The sequence below is a fragment of the Nicotiana attenuata genome, chromosome 2 (genome assembly GCF_001879085.1).
Source record: "Nicotiana attenuata strain UT chromosome 2, NIATTr2, whole genome shotgun sequence".
Classification (NCBI taxonomy): Eukaryota; Viridiplantae; Streptophyta; class Magnoliopsida; order Solanales; family Solanaceae; genus Nicotiana; species Nicotiana attenuata.
The window spans coordinates 50516031-50536872 of record NC_031990.1 but is presented as its reverse complement, the minus strand read 5'-3'; the positions used below and the strand labels follow the sequence as shown (position 1 = coordinate 50536872).

Here is a 20842-nt window from a genome sequence, read left to right as displayed (position 1 = left end):
GATACAAGTTTAAGCGACAACGAGACCATTTGGCCTATTTGAAATAAAGCTATGAAATAGGACATCGTCAATGATAGTGTCAGGGGTATTTTTAAAATATCATTTATACTCGCTGAGACACTGGCTCCTAAAAATAAAGCTAGGAAACAGGACATCTTCAATGAGCCCCTCCTCATGGAATCACAAAACGGCTACCAACAAATGTTACAAGTGACACCTACAAAGCACACCTCACCAACTTGTGCTGAATGAGTTTGTTGACACCTCGACCCACCAGCCACTACCTTTCTATTTATTGCTTCCACTTTCCTTCAATTCAATACACTATTTATTTTCCACTTGAAAAGCTATTTCCCTAATATATTACACGTTTGCCACAACTCTATATTGAACTGAAAAAAAATGGCAACAAAGTTATGGGCTTCAAGAGCTGCTTCATATCTCAGGATCTCAACATTTCACAGAGCTTTTGCTACTGGTAATATGGTTACAGAATCATACTTTTGTTTCTGGGATCACCCATTTGTCTTTTTCTTTAATGTTTTATTGCTTCTTCTTTTTTTTTAATTTGCTTTGAGTTGTATAAATCTTGTTCATGTATTTTTTGTAAGAGAATCTGTTTGATCTGTCATTTTCTTGATGAAAGATCCGATTTTTGGAAGTGGGTTGTGGATTTTATGTGGTTTCTACAGCAGAAGGTTTTTTTGGGTTGTTGAGGGATTTGTACTTCATTATTTAATTTTAACTATGTCACCTTCTGTGTTCTGAAGTGTTGTATCAGGTAGGGTCTTGTTTGTGTTGTTTTCCTTTTTTTGGTAAGTAAGTATGGGATTGTGTATTTGTCAATTTGTTTACAAATGTTGATTGAGAATGATATTTTTGTTGTTTGCTCAGTAAATCTGTCCCTTAGATGCATCTGGAATTTATTATGATGGAGACTTGATAGTGACTTGTGAACTTGTTCTTGTGTCTGATGTCATCAGCCTGATGTAGGATTGGAAGATGGTAATGCAATGAAATTTTCAGGACTAGTGTTCTTTTTAATTTTATTCTACAACTCTAAATTTATGGACAGCTTGTAAATTTAGAGTAACTATATTTGCTACCTTTTCCATAAAATGTATCCATGTTTCTATTTGGATTTTTTTTTCTTTCTTATTTGCATTATTGTTTTCAAATATAAAAAGTTCTAAAGTAATGTCTATGATGATGCTTAGTGTGCTAATCATAGTTGTTATCCTTTTTCCTTCAAGTGCCAACCTCTCTAGTAACTGGTTGTAAATTCTGCAGATTCTTTAAAGACTTCAGGAATGGTAGTTGTGGATAATTTTCTGTAACTATGTGAAATTATTTTGTTATGTGACAAATGTAAGACATCTTAAAGTTAGTTCTTTCATATTACCTTGATTTGGTTATGTTTGACCCTTATAGATGCAAGTTGTAGGGAGTCTAGTTCATACTCTACAGTATCCTACATTTCCTGAACATCAGAAATAAAAAGACATTCGGGAAAAATGAATTTAATAATAGCGTAGTCTTATTGCTTTCTGTTGACATACTTGTTCTGTTCAAATTAAGTTGGGCACAAAAATGTTCGTTAATTGATTTATATTTTTGATAAATTGGGCAGAAAATATTTATACAGTCTATAAAATCTTAAGGGATTGTTTCCTTGTGCTGTTGTGCAGTATATGTTTTTGTGTTATATTTTGTATACACAAAATCTTTGAGTGAATTTTTTCCTATCGTGATACTTTTAGTCCGTTTTGACTTCCATGTTGTGTTTGAATCCAATGAATAATTGCCTGTGAGTAAAAGGAACAATTTTGGACTGAACCATAGATGGTTGAACATTTGATCCCTAAAAAAGGGCTCCCGTTTGAATAATGTAGCAACAACCTATGGCTATGCAAACCTATGGCTATGCAACTGATCAAAAAAATAAAACAAACAAACAACACAATCGACGGCTACGCAGATGCATATCACTAAAACTCTCTCTAATATAACAATGGTTTGTGTTCGAATTCTTTGCAGTGGCCAAGGATTTAAAGTATGCAGAGTCTCATGAATGGGTTAAAGTTGATGGTAGTTCTGCAACAATTGGCATCACTGATCATGCTCAGGATCATTTAGGTGATGTTGTCTATGTTGAATTACCTGAAGTTGGGGCTTCTGTAAATCAATTTGACAGTTTTGGTGCTGTTGAAAGTGTCAAGGCCACCAGCGATATCAATTCTCCTGTTTCAGGGAAGGTGGTGGAAGTTAATGAGAAGCTCGACTCCTCTCCTGCTCTGGTGAGTTATTTCCCCAAGGAAAACTTTTCCCTCATACCAAACACACCCATAGTATATATATTTTTGCTGTCTGCATGACTCCTCGTACATATAGTGTTGGGCTAGTAGGAGAAGAAGATGTGCTTTCTTGTGTGTACTTTAATATGCGTTGCATGCTTTCTTAGCTCTTTGACTGATATCGTGTGCAAATGATCTCTCTTTTCCTTCTAGTTGGTTCTTTTCCAAGAATTTCTTCAGTTGATTGTAAGTTGGGAACATATAAAGGGTCCAAAATGAGTGAATGGATAGTGAAGATTCTCACATGACCTGCTCCAACTAGTTTGGGATTGAGGTGTAGTAGTTGTTGTACCCTTGTTCTACCGTCATAAAAATTTAAGAGCCATTGTTAGCCTGCAGAGACTAACTAACAGGTCCGAGCTCTATGAACTTATCAAATGTATTATTAAGTCAACATGTTATCATCTTAATCAAACATGTAAGCCATGATATGTGTAATACTTTACCCAAAAGAAGATGACATATGAATCTACTACTTCGTCATATATTTCTGCTTTGCAGCGCCAAGTGTTCTATTTTGTACCTCTTTGGAGCTAATAATGAATGATACTTAGCAGTGGGATTAAAGGTTTATATTTTGGTAAATACTCCAACTCTGTAGTCTTCGCAACTTCGTATAATCAGACCACTGTTTCTTAGAGAATATGTTGCTCACTAGAATCTGCTCTCGTCAATACTTTTCCACTTCTCTCAACATATCATATAGATATTGATGTTTGTAGCTCAACTCTACGATGCATATCCTCCACAAGACTTGTATATGGACCTTTTGCTGAATTCAATCATCAAGTGTTCTTTATTTTAGTTCCAGCTCTATGATACTGCTTTACGTTTCATCTTGACTTGTTCCTATATGGTATGTGATCAAATTTGCAATGTGTGTATTAAGATCAATGGGAGCCCATATCAAGAAGGATGGATTATAAAGGTGGAGATGAGCAACCCCGACGAACTCAAATTGTTGATGGACCCTGACAAGTATTCCAGTTTCTGTGATGAAGAAGACGCAAAACACTGATTGAAACCTCACAAATTTGAGCAAGAACACACTTTCCTGCAGGATTTTTCCTAGTGCATAAATAGGCGTTATTCCCAAGTCCCAGAAACTGGAGATTTATAGTAGTGCTATTTGGTCTTTGATACAACATCTATTACCATTGCATTTCTCTCTTTCTTTGCAAATAATTCAGTGCTTTTTCTAATTTGGGGTGATGAATTGATGTATTAAACTCATAAAGTAAAATGTGAACCTACTTTCACCCTTTCATCTGTTTTGCTCTACTGATTCACTCTTGACCTTTTCCGACAGCAACTTCTTCAACCTATAGAAGTGGATAAGTTTTTACTTAATATCTATAACTCAAAATTAGTTAGCCGACCAAATTGAAATCGAGAAAGGAGTTTTTTTTAGGGAAAAATTAATGTACCTTTGAAAAAAGGATGGTGCTTTTATCAATGTTTCTTAACACCTCCTCAGTACTTTTTTTTTTTGGTTCAAAAAACCTCCTCTTGACTGGTTTTACTGATTCAGTTCTCCTAGAATCAACTCTTCTTCTAATTTCAATATCCTTTTTTGGAATGGCAAAAGGGATGTAAGAAGTAGAAAGGGAAAGGTGGAAAAAGTTTTCAGTGGAACTGGAACCTTATTAATAATGCAAGTATAGTTGCAACGACCTGCAAAAAAAAAAAAAAAAAGAAAAACAGAAGAAGAAGCTCTAATGTTGGGAGATGAGATTTCTTTAGATTTTTCATATAAAATAAAATAATAGGATCAGAAAAAACAAAACAGAACAAACAAGTAAAATTCCACTAGTGGGGCCTGGGGAGGGTAGAGTGTATGTAGACCTTACCCCGGAAGGATAGAGAGTCTGTTTACGGGAGACCCTCGGCTCAACAAAAAAGACAATTATATTAGAAAAGAAACAAAAGAAAAGGTCTGTAACAACAAAAGAAGCCAGAAAAGTAATACAACATCGTAAGAGACAACAAGTAAAAGGGCAATAACACGATACTATGCAAAACAACAAAATAGTGTGAACACAACATAGACCGCTAACAGACCTAGACAAAACTCTATCACACTACCCGGTGCAAAAGGAAAAACGCTCGACTACCCCTAGCCTACAACCCTAATGTTCGACCTCCACACGTTCCTATCAAGAGCCATGTCCTCGAAAATCTAAAGCCGCGCCATGTCCTGCATGATCACCTCGCCCCAATCCTTCTTAGGCCGCCCTCTACCTCTTCTCGTACCTGCCAAAGCCAACCGCTCGCACCTCCTAACAGGGGCATCTATGGTTCTCCTCCGCACATGCCCGAACCATCTAAGCCTAGCTTCTCGCATCTTGTCGTCCACGGGAGCAACGCCCACCCTCTCCCGAATATCTTCATTTCTTATCTTATCCAGTCTAGTATGCCCGCGCATACATCTCAACATCCTCATTTCGGTTACTTTCATCTTCTGGATATGGGAATTCTTGACTGGCCAACACTCAGCCCCATATAATATGGCCGGTCTAACCACCACTCTGTAGAACTTACCTTTGAGTTTCGGTGGCACTTTCTTGTCACACAGGACTCCAGACACTAACCGCAATTTCATCCACCCCATCCCAATACGGTGCGCGACATCCTCGTCGATCTCCCCATCTCCTGGATAAATAACCCTAGGTACTTGAAACTTTCTCTCTTCGGGAAGACTTGTGAGTCGAGCCTCACTGCCATGTCCGCATCCCCCGTTACGCCGCTGAACTTACACTCCAGATATTCTGTCTTAGTCCTACTCAACTTGAAACCTTTGGACTCCAGGGCCTGCCTCCAAACCTCTCGTCTCTCATTTACGCTGCCTCGCGTCTCATCAATTAGAACTATATCATCAGCGAACAACATACGCCATGGCACCTCCCCTTGAATATAGTGTGTTAGGGCGTTCATCGTTAGGGCAAATAATAACGGGCTAAGCGCAAATCCTTGGTGTAACCCTATAACCATTGAAAAAGTGTTTGACCAAAAAGTATTAAGCCTTTTGATTAAACCAATTAATGATGAGAAGACGGGTGAATCTTAGTTAAGAATAATAAAATCTAGACCAAATGTTAGATGAAGTAGACAAGATGAACGACGTTAGCTAATATGTTTGAGCTGATTAAATGCTCATAAATGCAACAACATAGATGTACAATGAATATAAATAAATGTGACTAGCACAATAAAAGGAAGTTACTACCCAATTATTGTAAGATTCGGAAAGCTCCTTCCCCTGACAACAGTGTGGAAAGAAGGGAAATAAGAGGAGGTTGAGGAATCTTTGGATCTCGTGAATATAGAACCTAAAATGTTTGCTCGAGTAATATAATCAATGAATGAGACAACTTTTGTATATTCTTTCAGGTCAACCTTTTACAAAGTGTTCTTTCTCATAAAAAGTGAAGATCCCTTTTTGGTTCTCTATCTCTTCCTATTTATAAGGGACATTTCCCAAAAATCCTAAAAAGTACAGAGCAAGGAATATCCAAAGGAATATTCCTTGTGTCCATATTTGAACCTATGCTACCGTTATTTCCTCATCTTAGCTGCCCGTCTTTGGCATCAACCGTCTTGAGAGCAACCTTCAGTTGTTATACCATGGTCGACCCCGTCCTTTGTCTTGCTTATCCGTTACTGCCGAGTCGCCAAATTTAGACCTATACAGTTAGTCCCTCCGCTTGGTGAGGTCATGGTCCTGCACGCCCTCAATAAGCGGACCTGATTTGCCTTCGTTTCAGAGGAATTTGGTTGTTGAATAAGCAGGGTCGGCCAAGATGGAGAAAACGGCACGACTAGTGGAGTCTTGATTGGTGTGGCTACCATGGGGTGACGTCATAGCCACGCGCGTCATCATTACGCATCTTCCCGAGACAGCGTCTGCGTGCCTGTCGCTTCGATTTTGGTGCCATTGACAATCCTTTGCTTCGATTCTCGCGCCACCCAGCCCTATAAATAGATGGGGGTTTCGTTTTTCAGAAGTTTTCACCCTCCCTTCTCTTGCATGAACAGTGTTCTCCTTTGATCTTCTTTGCCAGTGTCTTCTCTTGACTTCGCTTTCGCGATTCCATATCTCCCATCCTTACCTAGTTGTTACCTTCTTCTTCAGGTTTAGTAGTATACCTTTTATCGTCGAAATGTCGCAAACCCTTCGCATTCACGATGAAATTCTGATGCCACTCCGTTATCGGTAGCCCCTCCTTCCAGTGGTGAGGATCTCATGGCTTAAGAGGATGAGAGTTTTCCTACCGTGGAGGAGATAGTCCCCAGAAACCCCTTGTCTAGAAATGATTTTCTCAAGGAAACTGCTCCTGCTCCTGCTCCTGCTCCCGCTAGGTGATTTCGGAGACTGGGCCGTCTCATATAGCTCAGCTTCGATCTACATATCGCATCCCTTCCCACGTCGAGATAGTGTTGGCTGGTGGTGACATCGTGGAGGTCCATCGACCTAGGTATTGTGCCTTCTATGTCTACCCTTTCTTAATTGGATATACTCTCCCACTTCTTCCGCTGACGGAAGAATTTTGCTGGTTTTATAACGTTTGCCCGGCAAAACTATCTCCGTATTTGTATAAAGCTTTTCTGATGCTGACGAAGTATGCGGAATTGGCTGGTTGTGAGGTCGATGTCCGCCACCTATTGCACTTATTTTCACTAAGTTTTTATAGAGGTACTATGATACACCTGCGGCATCGTGGGACCAGAAGGCTGATAGTCGGAATGGATGATAGGATGAATCGGACGTTTTGGCACAAGTACTTCTTTATCAAAACCGAGCACTTGGTGGCGACCCGACTGGGTTTCCCGAGCAGTGGAACCATAATCGTAAGTGTTTTTGGCATACGCTTGTTGTCTTCTTTTCGTCCTTTCGCTTTCCGCTCATTTGTGGCTTCTTTGTTTTTTCAGCTGAGAGGCGTGCACCCTCCCCTATCTTCGGTATAGAAGACTGGGTGGCTCGCGTGTTGCCTCACATGGCAGGTATTCGTGATTGGGCAGTTTTCTACAAACGCTTTGGACCGAAGGTCCATGCTAGTAAGTGTTACTTTTGCTTCGGCCTTCTGTTGTTTGCCATTATTTGTTGATGCGACCTCCTTATGATGCCAGTACGGGCTTCTAAAAAGAAAGCTCCAGTGCTTTCGCCAGGCTATTGCATCGGCAGGGATGAAATTTTACTTTGGCTGAGTCCGTCCGTGGAGGTCGTACTCAAGCTCTGTCAACGAGGGATCCCCCCCAGAGTGTTGCTTCACGGGATGAGATCTCTTCCCGTCCTATCTACCATCTCGTAGATGAGTCGTCTAATGGAGAGGAGTCACCGTCAAGAAAGAGGCGAAGAGTGGAACTTGGGAAGGCCGCCATCACTGGTATTGAACCGAAGAAAATCGTTGCTTAGGAAGCGGCGCCTGCACGTGTGCCAGGCGCAGGGGCCGTCTTTATGGCAGATGATATTATGGAGGGGAGGTCTTCTAGGGCCGAGGGGGTACATGAAGGCGGGGAGCCCGTACGGACCGCAGAAGGTGGTGCGTCATCGGTGGCCGGAGGAGATGGAGCGGTACTTGCGGGGGACGACGGCTCTGGTTCAGACATCGACCTCGAAGAGATACAGTCCTTCTTGGGTAGGAACACTCGCGTAGAGGTGAGAACGGAGGGTCCTAACCGGCACATAATTATTCCTGTGGGTTATGACCTTTTGGCTAACTCTGAGCGAGCGGTGCCGTCCTTTGCCCCCTTATGCGCGGCTTCTGAGAACACGGTGTTGCAGACGATGAGCGATGCAGAGCTATCACTGAGTATCTCCGGCATGGCTTTGCGAGTAAGTGCCCCTTTTTTTATGTTTAGGATTTGCCTCGCTTGCGTAATCTGCTTATGTTGACTTCTTTCTTTCGCATGCCAGACTTTTATCATGGGGATCGAGCGTGAACGGCAGGAGGAGCGGAGGACGACCATTTTTAAGAAGGTGACTTCCAAGTACAAAGAGTACCGTACTGAACGCTGGTCGACATTTTAACCAAGATAGCGAGTTTCAGCTGTTTCGTGACGGGCTCAAACAGAAAGAGGATGAGTTGGTGAGTAAAATTGAGGAGATAAAGGAGCGGGATGATGAGCTAATGAAAGCCATAGGTCAATGCAGCGAGCTTAAGGTGGCTCTTAAGGCCAAAGACGATGAGCTCGAAGTGAGCAAGGGGGTGATGGCCGAGAATGCCGACCTTCAAGCGCTGGTGGCTTCCTTAACTGCTGAGCTTAGGCGGAGGGAAACGGAGGTTGTCGCTCTGAGGGGCGAGTTGAGCGTCAAGGTCAAGGAATTGACCCGTGCCGAAAAAGGTAGAATGGTTGCCCTGTCTGAAGTAACGGCCTTAGATGACGCCCTCCGTGTTTGTAGGTCTGAACGGAATAATGAGGTGGAGACGTCGGCGCTCAAGGTGGCGAGGTTGGAAGAGCGGATTTAGGATCTGGAGGCAGAGTTGTCCGGATTGAATGAGCAGGTTGTTGCTTTGAAGGCTGAGGAAGTGCGACAACAGTCGCAGCCATCTATATCTCATACTTCTTTCAACCCCGTTGTGCCGCGGGAGTTGTACGAGATGTGGGTTCACGCCATGGCTCAGCTTGATGTGTACAAGTCCCTAAAGGCTGAAGGGAGTGTTTCCGAGGCAGAACTCGAGGGTGTTCGTGTTAAAGCACGTGCGGCCAGCGAAGCTTGTGGTTATGCCCCCGGTATGCCTGGCAGGGATGATGTTGATGATGATGCGGACAGGCTCGCCTCCGATTCTTGGTATAATGATGAGTACGCCGATGGGGATGACGCGGTGTAAAGCCATTGTACTTATTTTGTTTTGTCTTGCTATTTTTGTGAGGGCGTCTCTGGGCCCTTTGTAAAAAGTATTGTAATATGACAGTTGTAATGGAATGATTACCTTTTTGCTATGTGTTCCCGGATTGTCGTTCCCTGACTTTTTCGGTCGCTTGTGTGTAGTGTTTTGGCCCAGTCGATCATAGATCTTAAAGTAATTCGAGCGAGGTCGAATGTGTGATAATTCGGGGGAGGTCGAATGAAAAATGATTCGAGCGAGGTCGAATGTAAAACAATTCGAACGAGGTCGAATGTGTGATATTTCGAGCAAGGTCGAATGTGTGATAATTCGAGTGAGGTCGAATGAAAAATGATTCAAGCGAGGTCGAATGTATAATAATTCGAACGAGGTCAAATGTGTGATAATTCGAGCGAGGTTGAATGTAAAACAATTCGAACGAGGTCGAATGTAAAGTGATTCGAGCAAGGTCGAATGTAAAGATTCGAGCGAGGTCGAATATGGAGTGTGGAGACTTGGTGGAGAGTAAAGATGCTGCTTTATTTCATTCATTGGAGAATATCTTGGTGGAAAGTAAAAAATGCTGCTTTATTTCATTCATTGGAGAGTATCTTGGTGGAGAGTAAAAAATGTTGGTTTATTTCATTCATGGGAGAATGTTACAAGCGTTCTTTTTTTTTTTGATTAACTCAAAATTTGTATTAATCAAAGTATATCTGTACAAGGCCATGTAGCTGCTGACCAGCTACAATCTCTACTCATTAGCTCATCCTAGTTACATTTATCATGATTCTGACCAACTAGGCATACTACTACAAAACTCTAGCTCAACCACTTTGTACAGACAATTACATGAAAAGTCAAGCAAATCTATCAAGTCTCTGTAATGTCTTCTGCCATCTTGGTTGATCTCTACCTCTTGTGTGTACATGTAGAACTATTTCTCTGCACAATCTATGTTCCTCGAAGATGCTTTGCTGAAACCTTATCATATTCCTTTCCCTCCAGATACTATATACCAGCATCGCAAACACATAGCTGATAATTGTTGCCTTCCCTGTCTTTTTCCTGGCCATATTACTTGCCCAGTTTAGTTCTTCTTTCCAGTCTTTTATACTTCTCTTTATGTCAAGCCATAACAGTATTCTTGTCCATAATCTATTTGTAACTGGGCAATCAAAGAAGAGATGATGTTGTGTTTCTGTGATAGCCTTACAGAATACACATTCCTGTGGCACCTGTATTCCCATCTTGCTAAGTCTATCCACAGTAGCTAGTCTTTCATGTGCAGCCAACCATGTTATAAATCTATATCTGGGATGGATGTTTGGCTGCATGATTAAGTTCCTCCATTGTACTTTCTGGTACTGTGGCATCAACATTAAGTAGGCTTGCTTTATAGAAAATTTGCCATGTACCACTAGTGGCTTCATTTTGTCACCCAGGGAACCCTGTACTTGTTGCTGATGTATATCATCCCTTGTCTCTATTATTTTCCTGATTACCCAAGCTGCAGTCTTAGGTATAGGCATGTCTTCCACCTTCTGATTCTTGATATAGTAGCTATGGACCCATCTTATCCACAAACAGTCTTTCTTCATTGCAATTCCCCATAGTTGCTTCATCACAGCTGCCTTGTTCCATAGTCCTAAATTGATGACATTCAATCCTCCTGTAGATGTAGGCCTGCATATTTGTTCCCATGATATCAGTGCTTTCCTTGTGATACTTGCTTCTCCTGTCCACAAGAAAGTTCTGCAAACTGCATCAATCATTTTCATAACTTTCTTAGGTAGCAGAAATATTTGTGCCCAGTAAGTTTGGATGCCAAAAAGTATAGACTTAATCAATTGGAGTCTGCCTGAATATGACAACAATCTTGCTGACCAGCATCTGATTTTATCAGTTATCTTCTCTATTAGGGGCAGACATTGGTTCACAGTTAACTTTTTAGAGGATAGTGGAACCCCTAAGTATCTGAAAGGTAATTTACCCTCCTCAAAACCCAGCATGTTCAATATGTTCTGCTTTTCATCTTCATTTACTCCTGCCAGANACTCAATCCAAACAAATAATGATTTTTGAAAACCCAAATTTGAATTCAAAGCTTTCAAGCTTTTTAATGGCTATCAATGGTGGAAAATATATGGAAGAACAGATGAAGATGAAGATGAAGAACAGAAATCTCCTTTCCGTTTCAATATTCTTCTCCTAAATCTGTTCAGAATATTCACGCCAAATCTGTTCAGAATATCCTTCTCCTAAAATTTAGCTCGCATAAATAGGAAGATACAACTGTTATTAATTAGCTTTTAATGATTGGTACAAAAACTGTAGAAATAATGTGGACTGGACGGGTAATTTAGGAATTATGCACATTTTTGGTAATAAGGTTTCATATATGGTATAGATAAGAAAAAATTCCAATTTTAATTAGCTGCCAATCTTTGTCCCCTCTTTTGTCTATTATACTATTCACTTTTTCCGTTAGGTCTTGGATTTAAATCACGTTGAATTATTGAAAGATAAATATAAAAACAACGTACATCCTCCTAATTTGGGAGGGAATAAATATAAAAAAAATACTATTCACTTGTCTACTTTTGTCTAAATACTGTACCGTTTGTGACTCGTGAACCACTAGTGGGAAAAATTGGAACAGAAAATTACTAGAATATGCTAAGAAAAACAAAGAAAACGATTTTCTACTTTGTCTCGTCTTAGGCTTAGGTTGAAGAAAAGACAGCAAAATAGACAAACATTTGAAAACGACAAATGCAGTGTTCTCGCGTGTATCGTGGCATGTTATTACACTGTACAAAGTACTGACACAAATTCTTGTTCTTTTTTTTCTTTTTTTTGGTAATGATTTTTTTTTTTTAATTAACTCAAAATTTGTATTAATCAAAGTATATCTGTACAAGGCCATGTAGCTGCTGACCAGCTACAATCTCTACTCATTAGCTCATCCTAGTTATATTTATCATTATTCTGACCAACTAGGCATACTACTACAAAACTCTAGCTCAACCACTTTGTACAGACAATTACATGAAAAGTCAAGCAAATCTATCAAGTCTCTGTAATGTCTTCTGCCATCTTGGTTGATCTCTACCTCTTGTGTGTACATGTAGAACTATTTCTCTGCACAATCTATGTTCCTCGAAGATGCTTTGCTGAAACCTTATCATATTCCTTTCCCTCCAGATACTATATACCAGCATCGCAAACACATAGCTGATAATTGTTGCCTTCCCTGTCTTTTTCCTGGCCATATTACTTGCCCAGTTTAGTTCTTCTTTCCAGTCTTTTATACTTCTCTTTATGTCAAGCCATAACAGTATTCTTGTCCATAATCTATTTGTAACTGGGCAATCAAAGAAGAGATGATGTTGTGTTTCTGTGATAGCCTTACAGAATACACATTCCTGTGGCACCTGTATTCCCATCTTGTTACAAGCGTTCTTCATTTCATACATATATTGGAGAAGTTTCCATGTATCCAGTCCCTTCATCGTACGGCCTGGAGAAGTAGTCGGCAGGCGGGGCGATGAACTATACTTGAACTTCGAGACGTCGCCTCGTTAAAAACCTCTCCGAGAAAACCCAATTGGGACAAAACTCGGATGAGGGAAAAAGAGTACGACGCGGGGGGCGTCTGTTTTCAAAAGTTGAAGTATTTGAGATGGGCGACGTTCCAATTGTTTTATAGTAGTTTTCCCTCCATAGTTTCTAGTTGAAAAGATCCCTTGTTTGCTTCTGCCGTGATCTTATATGGCCCGTCCCAATTGGTTCCTAGTTTGCCTTCTCTTGAATCTTTGTTTGCTTGTGTTTTAGCCTTGAGTACATAGTCTCCGACTTTGAGTGGTCGTACTTTGGCTTTTTTGTTGTAGTACCGTTCTGCTTGTTGCTTTTGGGCTACCATTCTTACATAAGCCATGTCCCTTCGCTCCTCCGCTTCGTCGAGGTCCTGTTTTATGTTTTCATCGTTGCCCGACCCACTTTCGTTGGAGTATCTCAACTGGGTTCACCGACCTCAACCGGTATCATGGCGTCAGTCCGGTAGACTAGTGAGTATGGCGTTTCTCCTGTGCTTGTTTTCGGCATGGTGCGGTATGCCCACAGTACCTCTGGGAGTAATTTCGGCCATAGTCCCTTGGCATCTTAAAGTTTTTTCTTCAAGATATTCCGTATTATTTTGTTGGAGGATATGGCCTGCCCGCTGCCGGCCGGGTGTTATGGCGTGGAGAGTATTCGCTTGATGTGCCATTTTTCAAAGAACTCAGCGGTCTTCTTTCCAATGAACTGGGGTCCATTGTCATAGCTAATTTCTTTGGGGATGCCGAAGCGGCATATGATGTTTCTCCATATGAATGTGATAACTTCCTGTTCGCGTATTTGAGCGAACGCACCTGCTTCTACCTATTTGTAAAAATAGTCAGTTAAAACTAAAAGAAAACGTACATTACTCGCCCTGCTAGGAGGGGTCCAATGATGACCATTCCCCATTTGATGAACGACCATGGCGATGTAACAAAATGGAGGTGCTCACCCGCTTGGTGTATCATAGGGGCATATCTCTGTCGCGCCCCCTTTTTTTCCTCGCGGAAGTCCGGGTTTCGACATTCATTGGGAACAATTCGTTTCCTTTTGGGAATTGGGTATTTGAAGAGTTGCCACCAATAAGGTGCGTTAGGTCACCTAGAGAAATTAACTCATATAACTAGTTTGCATTACCAGAGATTAGGGTAAGGGCTCGAAATAACCTTGAGGGGAAAGTGTTAGGCACCCCTCGCGGTCCACAACGGTGGGTCTCGCCCGAACTCAGTTATGTGAATTAGTCATTTAACAGGTAAGCAGTCTAAGCACACATTTGCAAATAAAGGAAGTTTAGGTAGTCCAAGCACACATATGTGAATAAAGGAAGTTTAACGGACAGGTAGTCTAAGCACACATATGTAAATAAAGGAAGTTTAGGGACAGGTAGTCTAAGCACACATATGTAAATGAAGGAAGGAAGTCCTAAGTTGATTAGCCTATAGGATCACATCTGTACAATACCCGGTAAGCCTTCCTCAAATAGAGGGCTTACACGTGGCATTAGCGCACAGGTCATCATATCCTCTTACTACCCATTACCCTCCCCCTAGCGGTTATATAAGCGAGTTTAATTAACGAACTCTAAGCGTGCTTTACCCGTCCCTTCATTGTGGTCCTGGAGGTATTTAGGACCTCTAAATTTAGGCAGTACTAGACCCTCCTAAGGTGTTTAAAAGGTAAAATCTAAGCGACAACAAATAACATATAGGACTGTCAAATAGGGAAGCAATTAAGGGGCTCATGTTTACCTCCACACATAAACACATAAGTAGCACGTCTCAGACAGCAGATTTTAAAGAATTTCAGAAGGTCCTAGAACATGACATCTATGTGAGCATCACAAACACAGAATATGCAGCATTTGTTTTAAGGCGAAGTGACAGAATCCTAATCAGTTTGGCTACTGAATTTAAAGCTTGATAAAACTGGACAATTTTACAAATAGGCAGAGTATAATTTCAAAGTTTTTAGACCTTAATTACCTAGGGCTATCCTAGGCGGGGGTCTGTATGCAATCATAATTCTGGGAACTAATTAAAACAACTTGAAGTTATTCAGTCCTATAGGCATGTTGATCTAAGCGATTAATGCTACAAAAAAAAGTTGATTTCATGCATATTTATACTAGAACATGATATCTATGTGTTGGGGCTGTCTTTTGACCCATTTGTAAATAGTTATTCATTTAAGCGACATAGAGACAATTTAAAGCAAAATGCAAACAGAGTTCTACGACAGTATTTCTAATGCATAGAGAGAGATGGTCATTTTATTAGGCATGATTACAGCAGTAGCTTAATAACAGGATTTCCAGGTGATAACGACTTATGCAGAATCAGAAGTGAAGTGATGAACTATAACGTGCTTCCTACTATGCAAAGGCAGTAAACGTGAGTATCTTAAGGCAGGATATCTAATGCGAACAACACATACCTAAAGCATGATTCCTATTGCAGATAAGCACAACATAATCCTAAAGCATGCAAATAATCATTATGTAAACCTAAAGCAGGATTTCTGCCCAGTTTCCCCACAAAAATCATATAGGAACCCTCCCTTTTTTACTAATTTCCCCAATATCTGATTACAAAGAATATTATTACAGACCAGGATCAAATGAATTACATAAATAAATGTAAACTATACTATAGGGAGCCTGAATTAGGCCCAAAGTAAACCTGGGAGTGCCAGGCCTTCAAAAATAGTCTCAGATGCCAAGAATCTCACAGCCAATAGTGTATCCTGGTGTGTCAAAGTTCCCTAAGGACCTCAAGGATCCTGGGCAATGCTCACACCAAGACCTTTCTCAAATAGAGGATTGGTTATGTGCAGTGTGAAAGGGCCAGCCCTTGTGTTCCAGAGTTCAGAGGAATCTCAAGGATCCCTAAGCAGAACACACACTAGAGGGGCAGAACCTAATAGTCTAAGAGCAAAGTGAGAGTGCTTGACATGGTTTGGAAAGACTTAGTAAAACAATGTAGAGACAGTTTTAGAAGTGAAAAGGTTTTAGAACTGGAAAACAGTTTTAAGAAGATGCTAGGAGTGACACCAGTTTTGAGAAGAATACTAAGAATAGAAGAATGGTTTTGAAATCATTTATTAGGAGAGCAAATTCAACAAACAACCAATTAATCATAGAATACCCAGATTCCCAAACACTTAACAAACAGATCTACAAACATGGGGTGAAGGGGATTCGGAACATATAGAGTTGAAACCACATAAACAGGGAAAACATTTGAGATGACAAATGCACAGAACAACTAGGAGGCCACTGAACAAGTCAGTCATGGTAACATGCAGTTAAAACATAGAGAAAGAGTGGAGTAAAAGTCATGTTGAAGACAGGGTTGCATAAGATAGGGCTGGTCATACAATCGAATGCATTAGGAGACTAAGTGACTAACATGATCACACCAGTTAGGGGAGGGGGGTTAAGCAGGGACTAAGTAAACATGCCGGACAAGTATGAAGTTGAGACATGCCGATTACACATTAAACAAGAGAAGGCAGAATTTAGACATGCTGAACAAAGCAGTAAACAGGGAAACAAATTGGATACATAATCAATTGAACTAGTATAGGAATGGAACACATGGAGTTGAGTTCAAAATTTAACTAGAGACATACCAGTTAAAGAAGAAAGTGCAGAGTGTAAAGCAGGTGTTGTTCCAATGTCTAGCCGTGGCTTTCAGCCGGTTAGACCAATAGTTATCATAAGTAGCAGAGAAAGAAGAGAGAGTAGTGTGAGTGTGTGTTCTGAACTTAGTGTTTGTGTTTTTAAGAGGTAAAAATAAGAGTGCTTATATAGCATTTCAAGACTAGAGCAAAATAAGGTGAAGGAATCAGAAACCAGCAGTTAAGGGGTCACAGAATCCAATCATACAAAGGAGTTCAGCATAGACCTCTCTTAATTAAGGGCAATTAGCCAAACGATAATAATAGGGATTAATTAAGGCAAGGAGTTCAAACCAAATAAGGGAGTTCAGAATAGACTCCCTGATCAAACGGAAATACAGGGGCCTAATTAAGGAAAGAACCCTAATCGTTCCATATAAAGAATCAGCAAAGATCCACAATTATACAGACAATTAAATAAGGCATGGATGACTAAATTAAGGTCATAAATAAGGAAACAATCAAGAATTACGCACATGCATCTCTGACAGAGCAAATCAATCGGCCAGAATTTCAAAGTAATACTGATTTCTGGAAAGAAATATCAACTTCCACAAATAGAAAATAGGCTAAGTAAAACTTCACAAAAAGTACAGAAATTCGCCGGAAACAGATGCAAAACCTAATAGCGATTAATTAGGGTGAAAACCACAGAATAATGGATTTGACGAAGAAAAATGTGTAAGTCAGAAAACACAGGGTGAATTAATACAGTTGGTAACACTGAATGACTCAAAATCGAAGCAAAGGTCAGAAAATCAGAGTATCTCATAAAATCAACTAGGGTTTGAGTATCTTTTGCACAAATCAGTCAAGAAGATGAAAAGAGAATCAATTAAACATTTAGAAGTCAGAAAACCTTTTAAAAAAACAACTCGTAATGAACCCTAGTTTTAGGAAAAAGCAAGAATAATCGATTAAAACCAGAAATTTTCAGAGAAAAACATGTAATAGTGCTCGATTCATCTCAGATCTATACAGATCTGGAAATGATCGAAGGTAATAGACTAGGGTTTTTTAGAAAACATAATAGAGATGAGAGCATAGGTTTAGAAACCATAGATTCGTAACAAAATAAAGAGAAATCTCTTACTGATAGTCGAGAAAATGGCCTGAGACAGGCTAACAAGCAAGGTTTCAACCCAGAACTGCTTGGGTTCTTTGAGATCCTCTCAAGGATCTAAAAAACCAAAGAACCATAGCGAGTAGGAGGCCAGGATCGGCCGGAGAAGATAAGGAAATATCACAGGACTGAGATATACGTCGGTGACGTCGCTTGAGAACTATGGTTTAATTGAGAGAGTTGAGAGAGAAAGGGGAAGGGGTGACGGCGGGTGAGAGGTGAGAAATGAGAGGGTTTGGGGAGTCGTTTAGGTTTAATTTTGGAATGAGGGTTGGGGACCGTTGATCAAAATGATCAACGGTCAGGATGGACGGGGGTATTGGGTCGGGCAGGTTTATGTTTGGGCCTAAGGGGATTGGGCCAAATTAAATGGGGTTTTTGGTCTGGTTTGAGGGGTTAGGTCCGAAAAACATTAGGAATCAAATAGGGCTATTGTTAAATATCCAAACAATTTATAAAAAATATTTTATAAATACTTAACAGATTATAAAAATAATTTTCATGCACAGAAATATTTTAAAATAATTACTACATATTTAGAAAATACAATGAGCTATTTTATGGTAAAATAATGTGATCATGTGTACATGGGCTATAATTGCAAAGCTATTGCAATTGTAACCAAAAAGTATAAATCTGGCCATTTGTGAAATAATTTGAACTTAATCTAACTATAAATAGCAATATTAAGTCATGAAATGCTATAAAGTCATTTGTGATGCAATTTTGTAATTATTTATATAAATAAAATACTAGGATAAATTAATAAAAAAATGTAGAATTTATGAAAAAATATCAATCGACGTTAATGCATAGTTTTGAAGGTATTTATGCACTTTAAAAGTATTATAGGAAAAAATTGGGTATCAACAGCTGCCCCTCTTTTCCCGGGAAGGATGAAAGAGTTTTCGGGTAAAAAAATGATGGCCAATTTTAACCGATCGGGATGTGTTGAAGAGTAGAGGCTGAACCTTAATCTTTGAGCTGTCTACATATCCCTGGTTTTACGAGAATCAGGCCATGTGTAGTTCTGGATTCATCGACGGAAATTACCGATGAAGTCATCACAAGAACGGACACAAGACTTTGGAATGGGTGGAAGGATGGCTATGGTTTAGCGGCCGGATTTGAGAAAATTTGAAAAAACTGGAGCGGGATTGCTCCTGTTGGGGTAGCGGTTGCTTATCGGGTCACCTGCAAGCAAAGAGATACTACAAGTATATATTTGTGCGAAAATTTAAACATGATGCAGATTCCCTTCAGACCATGAGAATTGTCTTTGGACGATTGAGGATGACGTCCTTAGACCATGATGTCTTGGGCCATGAATTGTTCGGTGGGGGATTCGCAAGCCATGAAATGATGTTCTCAGGCCATGAAAATGGTGCCTCCGAACCATGACGCCTTTGAATAATAATATGCAAATTTGAGAGATCCTCGGGCCATGGGATGGTGTCTTCCGGCTATGAGGATGATGCCTTTAGACAATGACGCCTTTGGACAAGTTGGCGATGAGATGCAATAATATGATCCTAAAAACAACAAGACAAGGCTTATCTTGCGAGGTTGAGGGCAGAGCTTAGCCCGAAAGAGGAACAAATAGATAGTGCCAGAGAGACAGTGCTTAGTCTCGGCAAATAAAGGCGATGATTGGCCTTATGCAAATAGGAGGCAGAGCTTAGCCATATGCAAGATTCGGGACAGGGCTTAGTCCCATGCAGATGGAAGGCAGAGCTTAGCCTTATGCAGATATGGAGGCAGGGCTTAGCCTCATGCAGGACTCGGGACAGGGCTTAGTCCCATGCAAATGGAAGGAAAAGCTTAGCCGTATGCAAATATGGAGGCAGAGCTTAGCCTCATGCAAGATGGAGACATGGCTTAGTCTCATGGAAAGAGAAGGCAGTGCTTAGCCTTATGCAGATATGGAGGCAGGGCTTAGCCTCATGCAAGATTCGGGACAGGGCTTAGTCCCACGCAAATGGAAGGCAGGGCTTAGCCTTATGCAAAATGAAGGCAGGGTTTAGCCTCATGCAGATGTTGGAGGCAGGGCTTAGCCTCATGCAAGATTCGGGACAGGGCTTAGTCCCATGCAGATGGAAGGGAGAGCTTAGCCTCTTGCAAGATTCGGGACAGGGCTTAGTCCCATGCAAATGGAAGGCAGAGCTTAGCCTTATGCAGATATGGAGGCAGGGCTTAGCCTCATGTAGATGGAAACAGAGCTTAGTCTCATGCAAGATTCGGGACAGGGCTTAGTCCCATGCAAATGGAAGGCAGGGCTTAGCCTTATGCAGATATGGAGACAGGGCTTAGCCTCATGCAGATATGGAGACAGAGCTTAGTCTCATGTAAGATTCGGGATAGGGCTTAGTCCCATGCAAATGGAAGGCAGAGCTTAGCCTTATGCAGATGTGGAGGCAGGGCTTAACCTCATGCAGATATGGAGGCAGGGCTTAGCCTCATGCAAGATTCGGGACAGGGCTTAGTCCCATACAAATGGAAGGCAGGGCTTAGCCTTATGCAGATATGGAGGCAAGGCTTAGCCTCATGCAGATATGGAGACAGAGCTTAGTCTCATGCAGGGCTTGGGACAGGGCTTAGTCCCATGCAAATGGAAGGCGGAGCTTAGCCTTATGCAGATATGGAGGCAGGGCTTAGCCTTATGCAGGGCTCGGGACAGGGCTTAGTCCCATGCAAATGGAAGGCAGAGCTTAGCCTTTTGCAGATATGGAGGCAGGGCTTAGCCTCATGCAGGGTTTGGGACAGGGCTTAGTCCCATGCAAAAATAGAATAAATAGCAGGTGATAGCGAAGTTTCTTAGCTGATAATAGATTTCAGTATCACGGTTGTTATGAAGATTGAGCCTTGGAGACATGTTTATTCTTCGCTCCTGCATCCATAGAAAAATCGTGAGTTCTGTAAAGGGGGAGGTCGGTTCGTGCCTCCTTCGGCTTGCTTGGCTTGCTTGGCTTGCTTTGCTTGGTCCGAAGGTCCTGTTCAAATCATTGGGGGTAGGGTTGGCTAAATAGAGTCATTTTACAATCAAGCACACATAGTTTCAAAGACGTAAAAAATATATTATTTTAGAAATTTGTTAGATGAACCAGTGACTGTGACACGATCCGAGACATCGCAACCTCTCGTGCTTGATTGCTACTCATGCTGCGATCGGCTGAAATTGCTTCGGAATTTTGAGGGTCCTCCTCAAAATTCTGCCCCAGTTTCTGATTGATTTCTGACTTTCTGGCATATGATGGCGTTGG

The 20842-nt window shown here is 40.9% G+C and overlaps 1 protein-coding gene across 1 annotated transcript; it reads left to right on the top strand.

Annotated features, from left to right (window-relative positions):
• On the top strand, window positions 235-3621 carry LOC109209638 (glycine cleavage system H protein 2, mitochondrial). The gene is made up of 3 exons (XM_019372950.1): window positions 235-478; window positions 2038-2297; window positions 3244-3621. Exons 1-3 carry the CDS (start codon window positions 403-405, stop codon window positions 3370-3372), a joined length of 465 nt encoding a protein of 154 aa, XP_019228495.1. The 5' UTR covers window positions 235-402; the 3' UTR covers window positions 3373-3621.

Excerpts from the sequence above, each read along its gene's own strand:
- LOC109209638 (XM_019372950.1), top strand. The coding sequence starts at position 403 with ATGGCAACAAAGTTATGGGCTTCAAGAGCTGCTTCATATCTCAGGATC. Across the intron at positions 479-2,037 it reads TCACAGAGCTTTTGCTACTG|TGGCCAAGGATTTAAAGTAT; the intron begins GTAATATGGTTA and ends AATTCTTTGCAG. Across the intron at positions 2,298-3,243 it reads TCGACTCCTCTCCTGCTCTG|ATCAATGGGAGCCCATATCA; the intron begins GTGAGTTATTTC and ends GTGTGTATTAAG.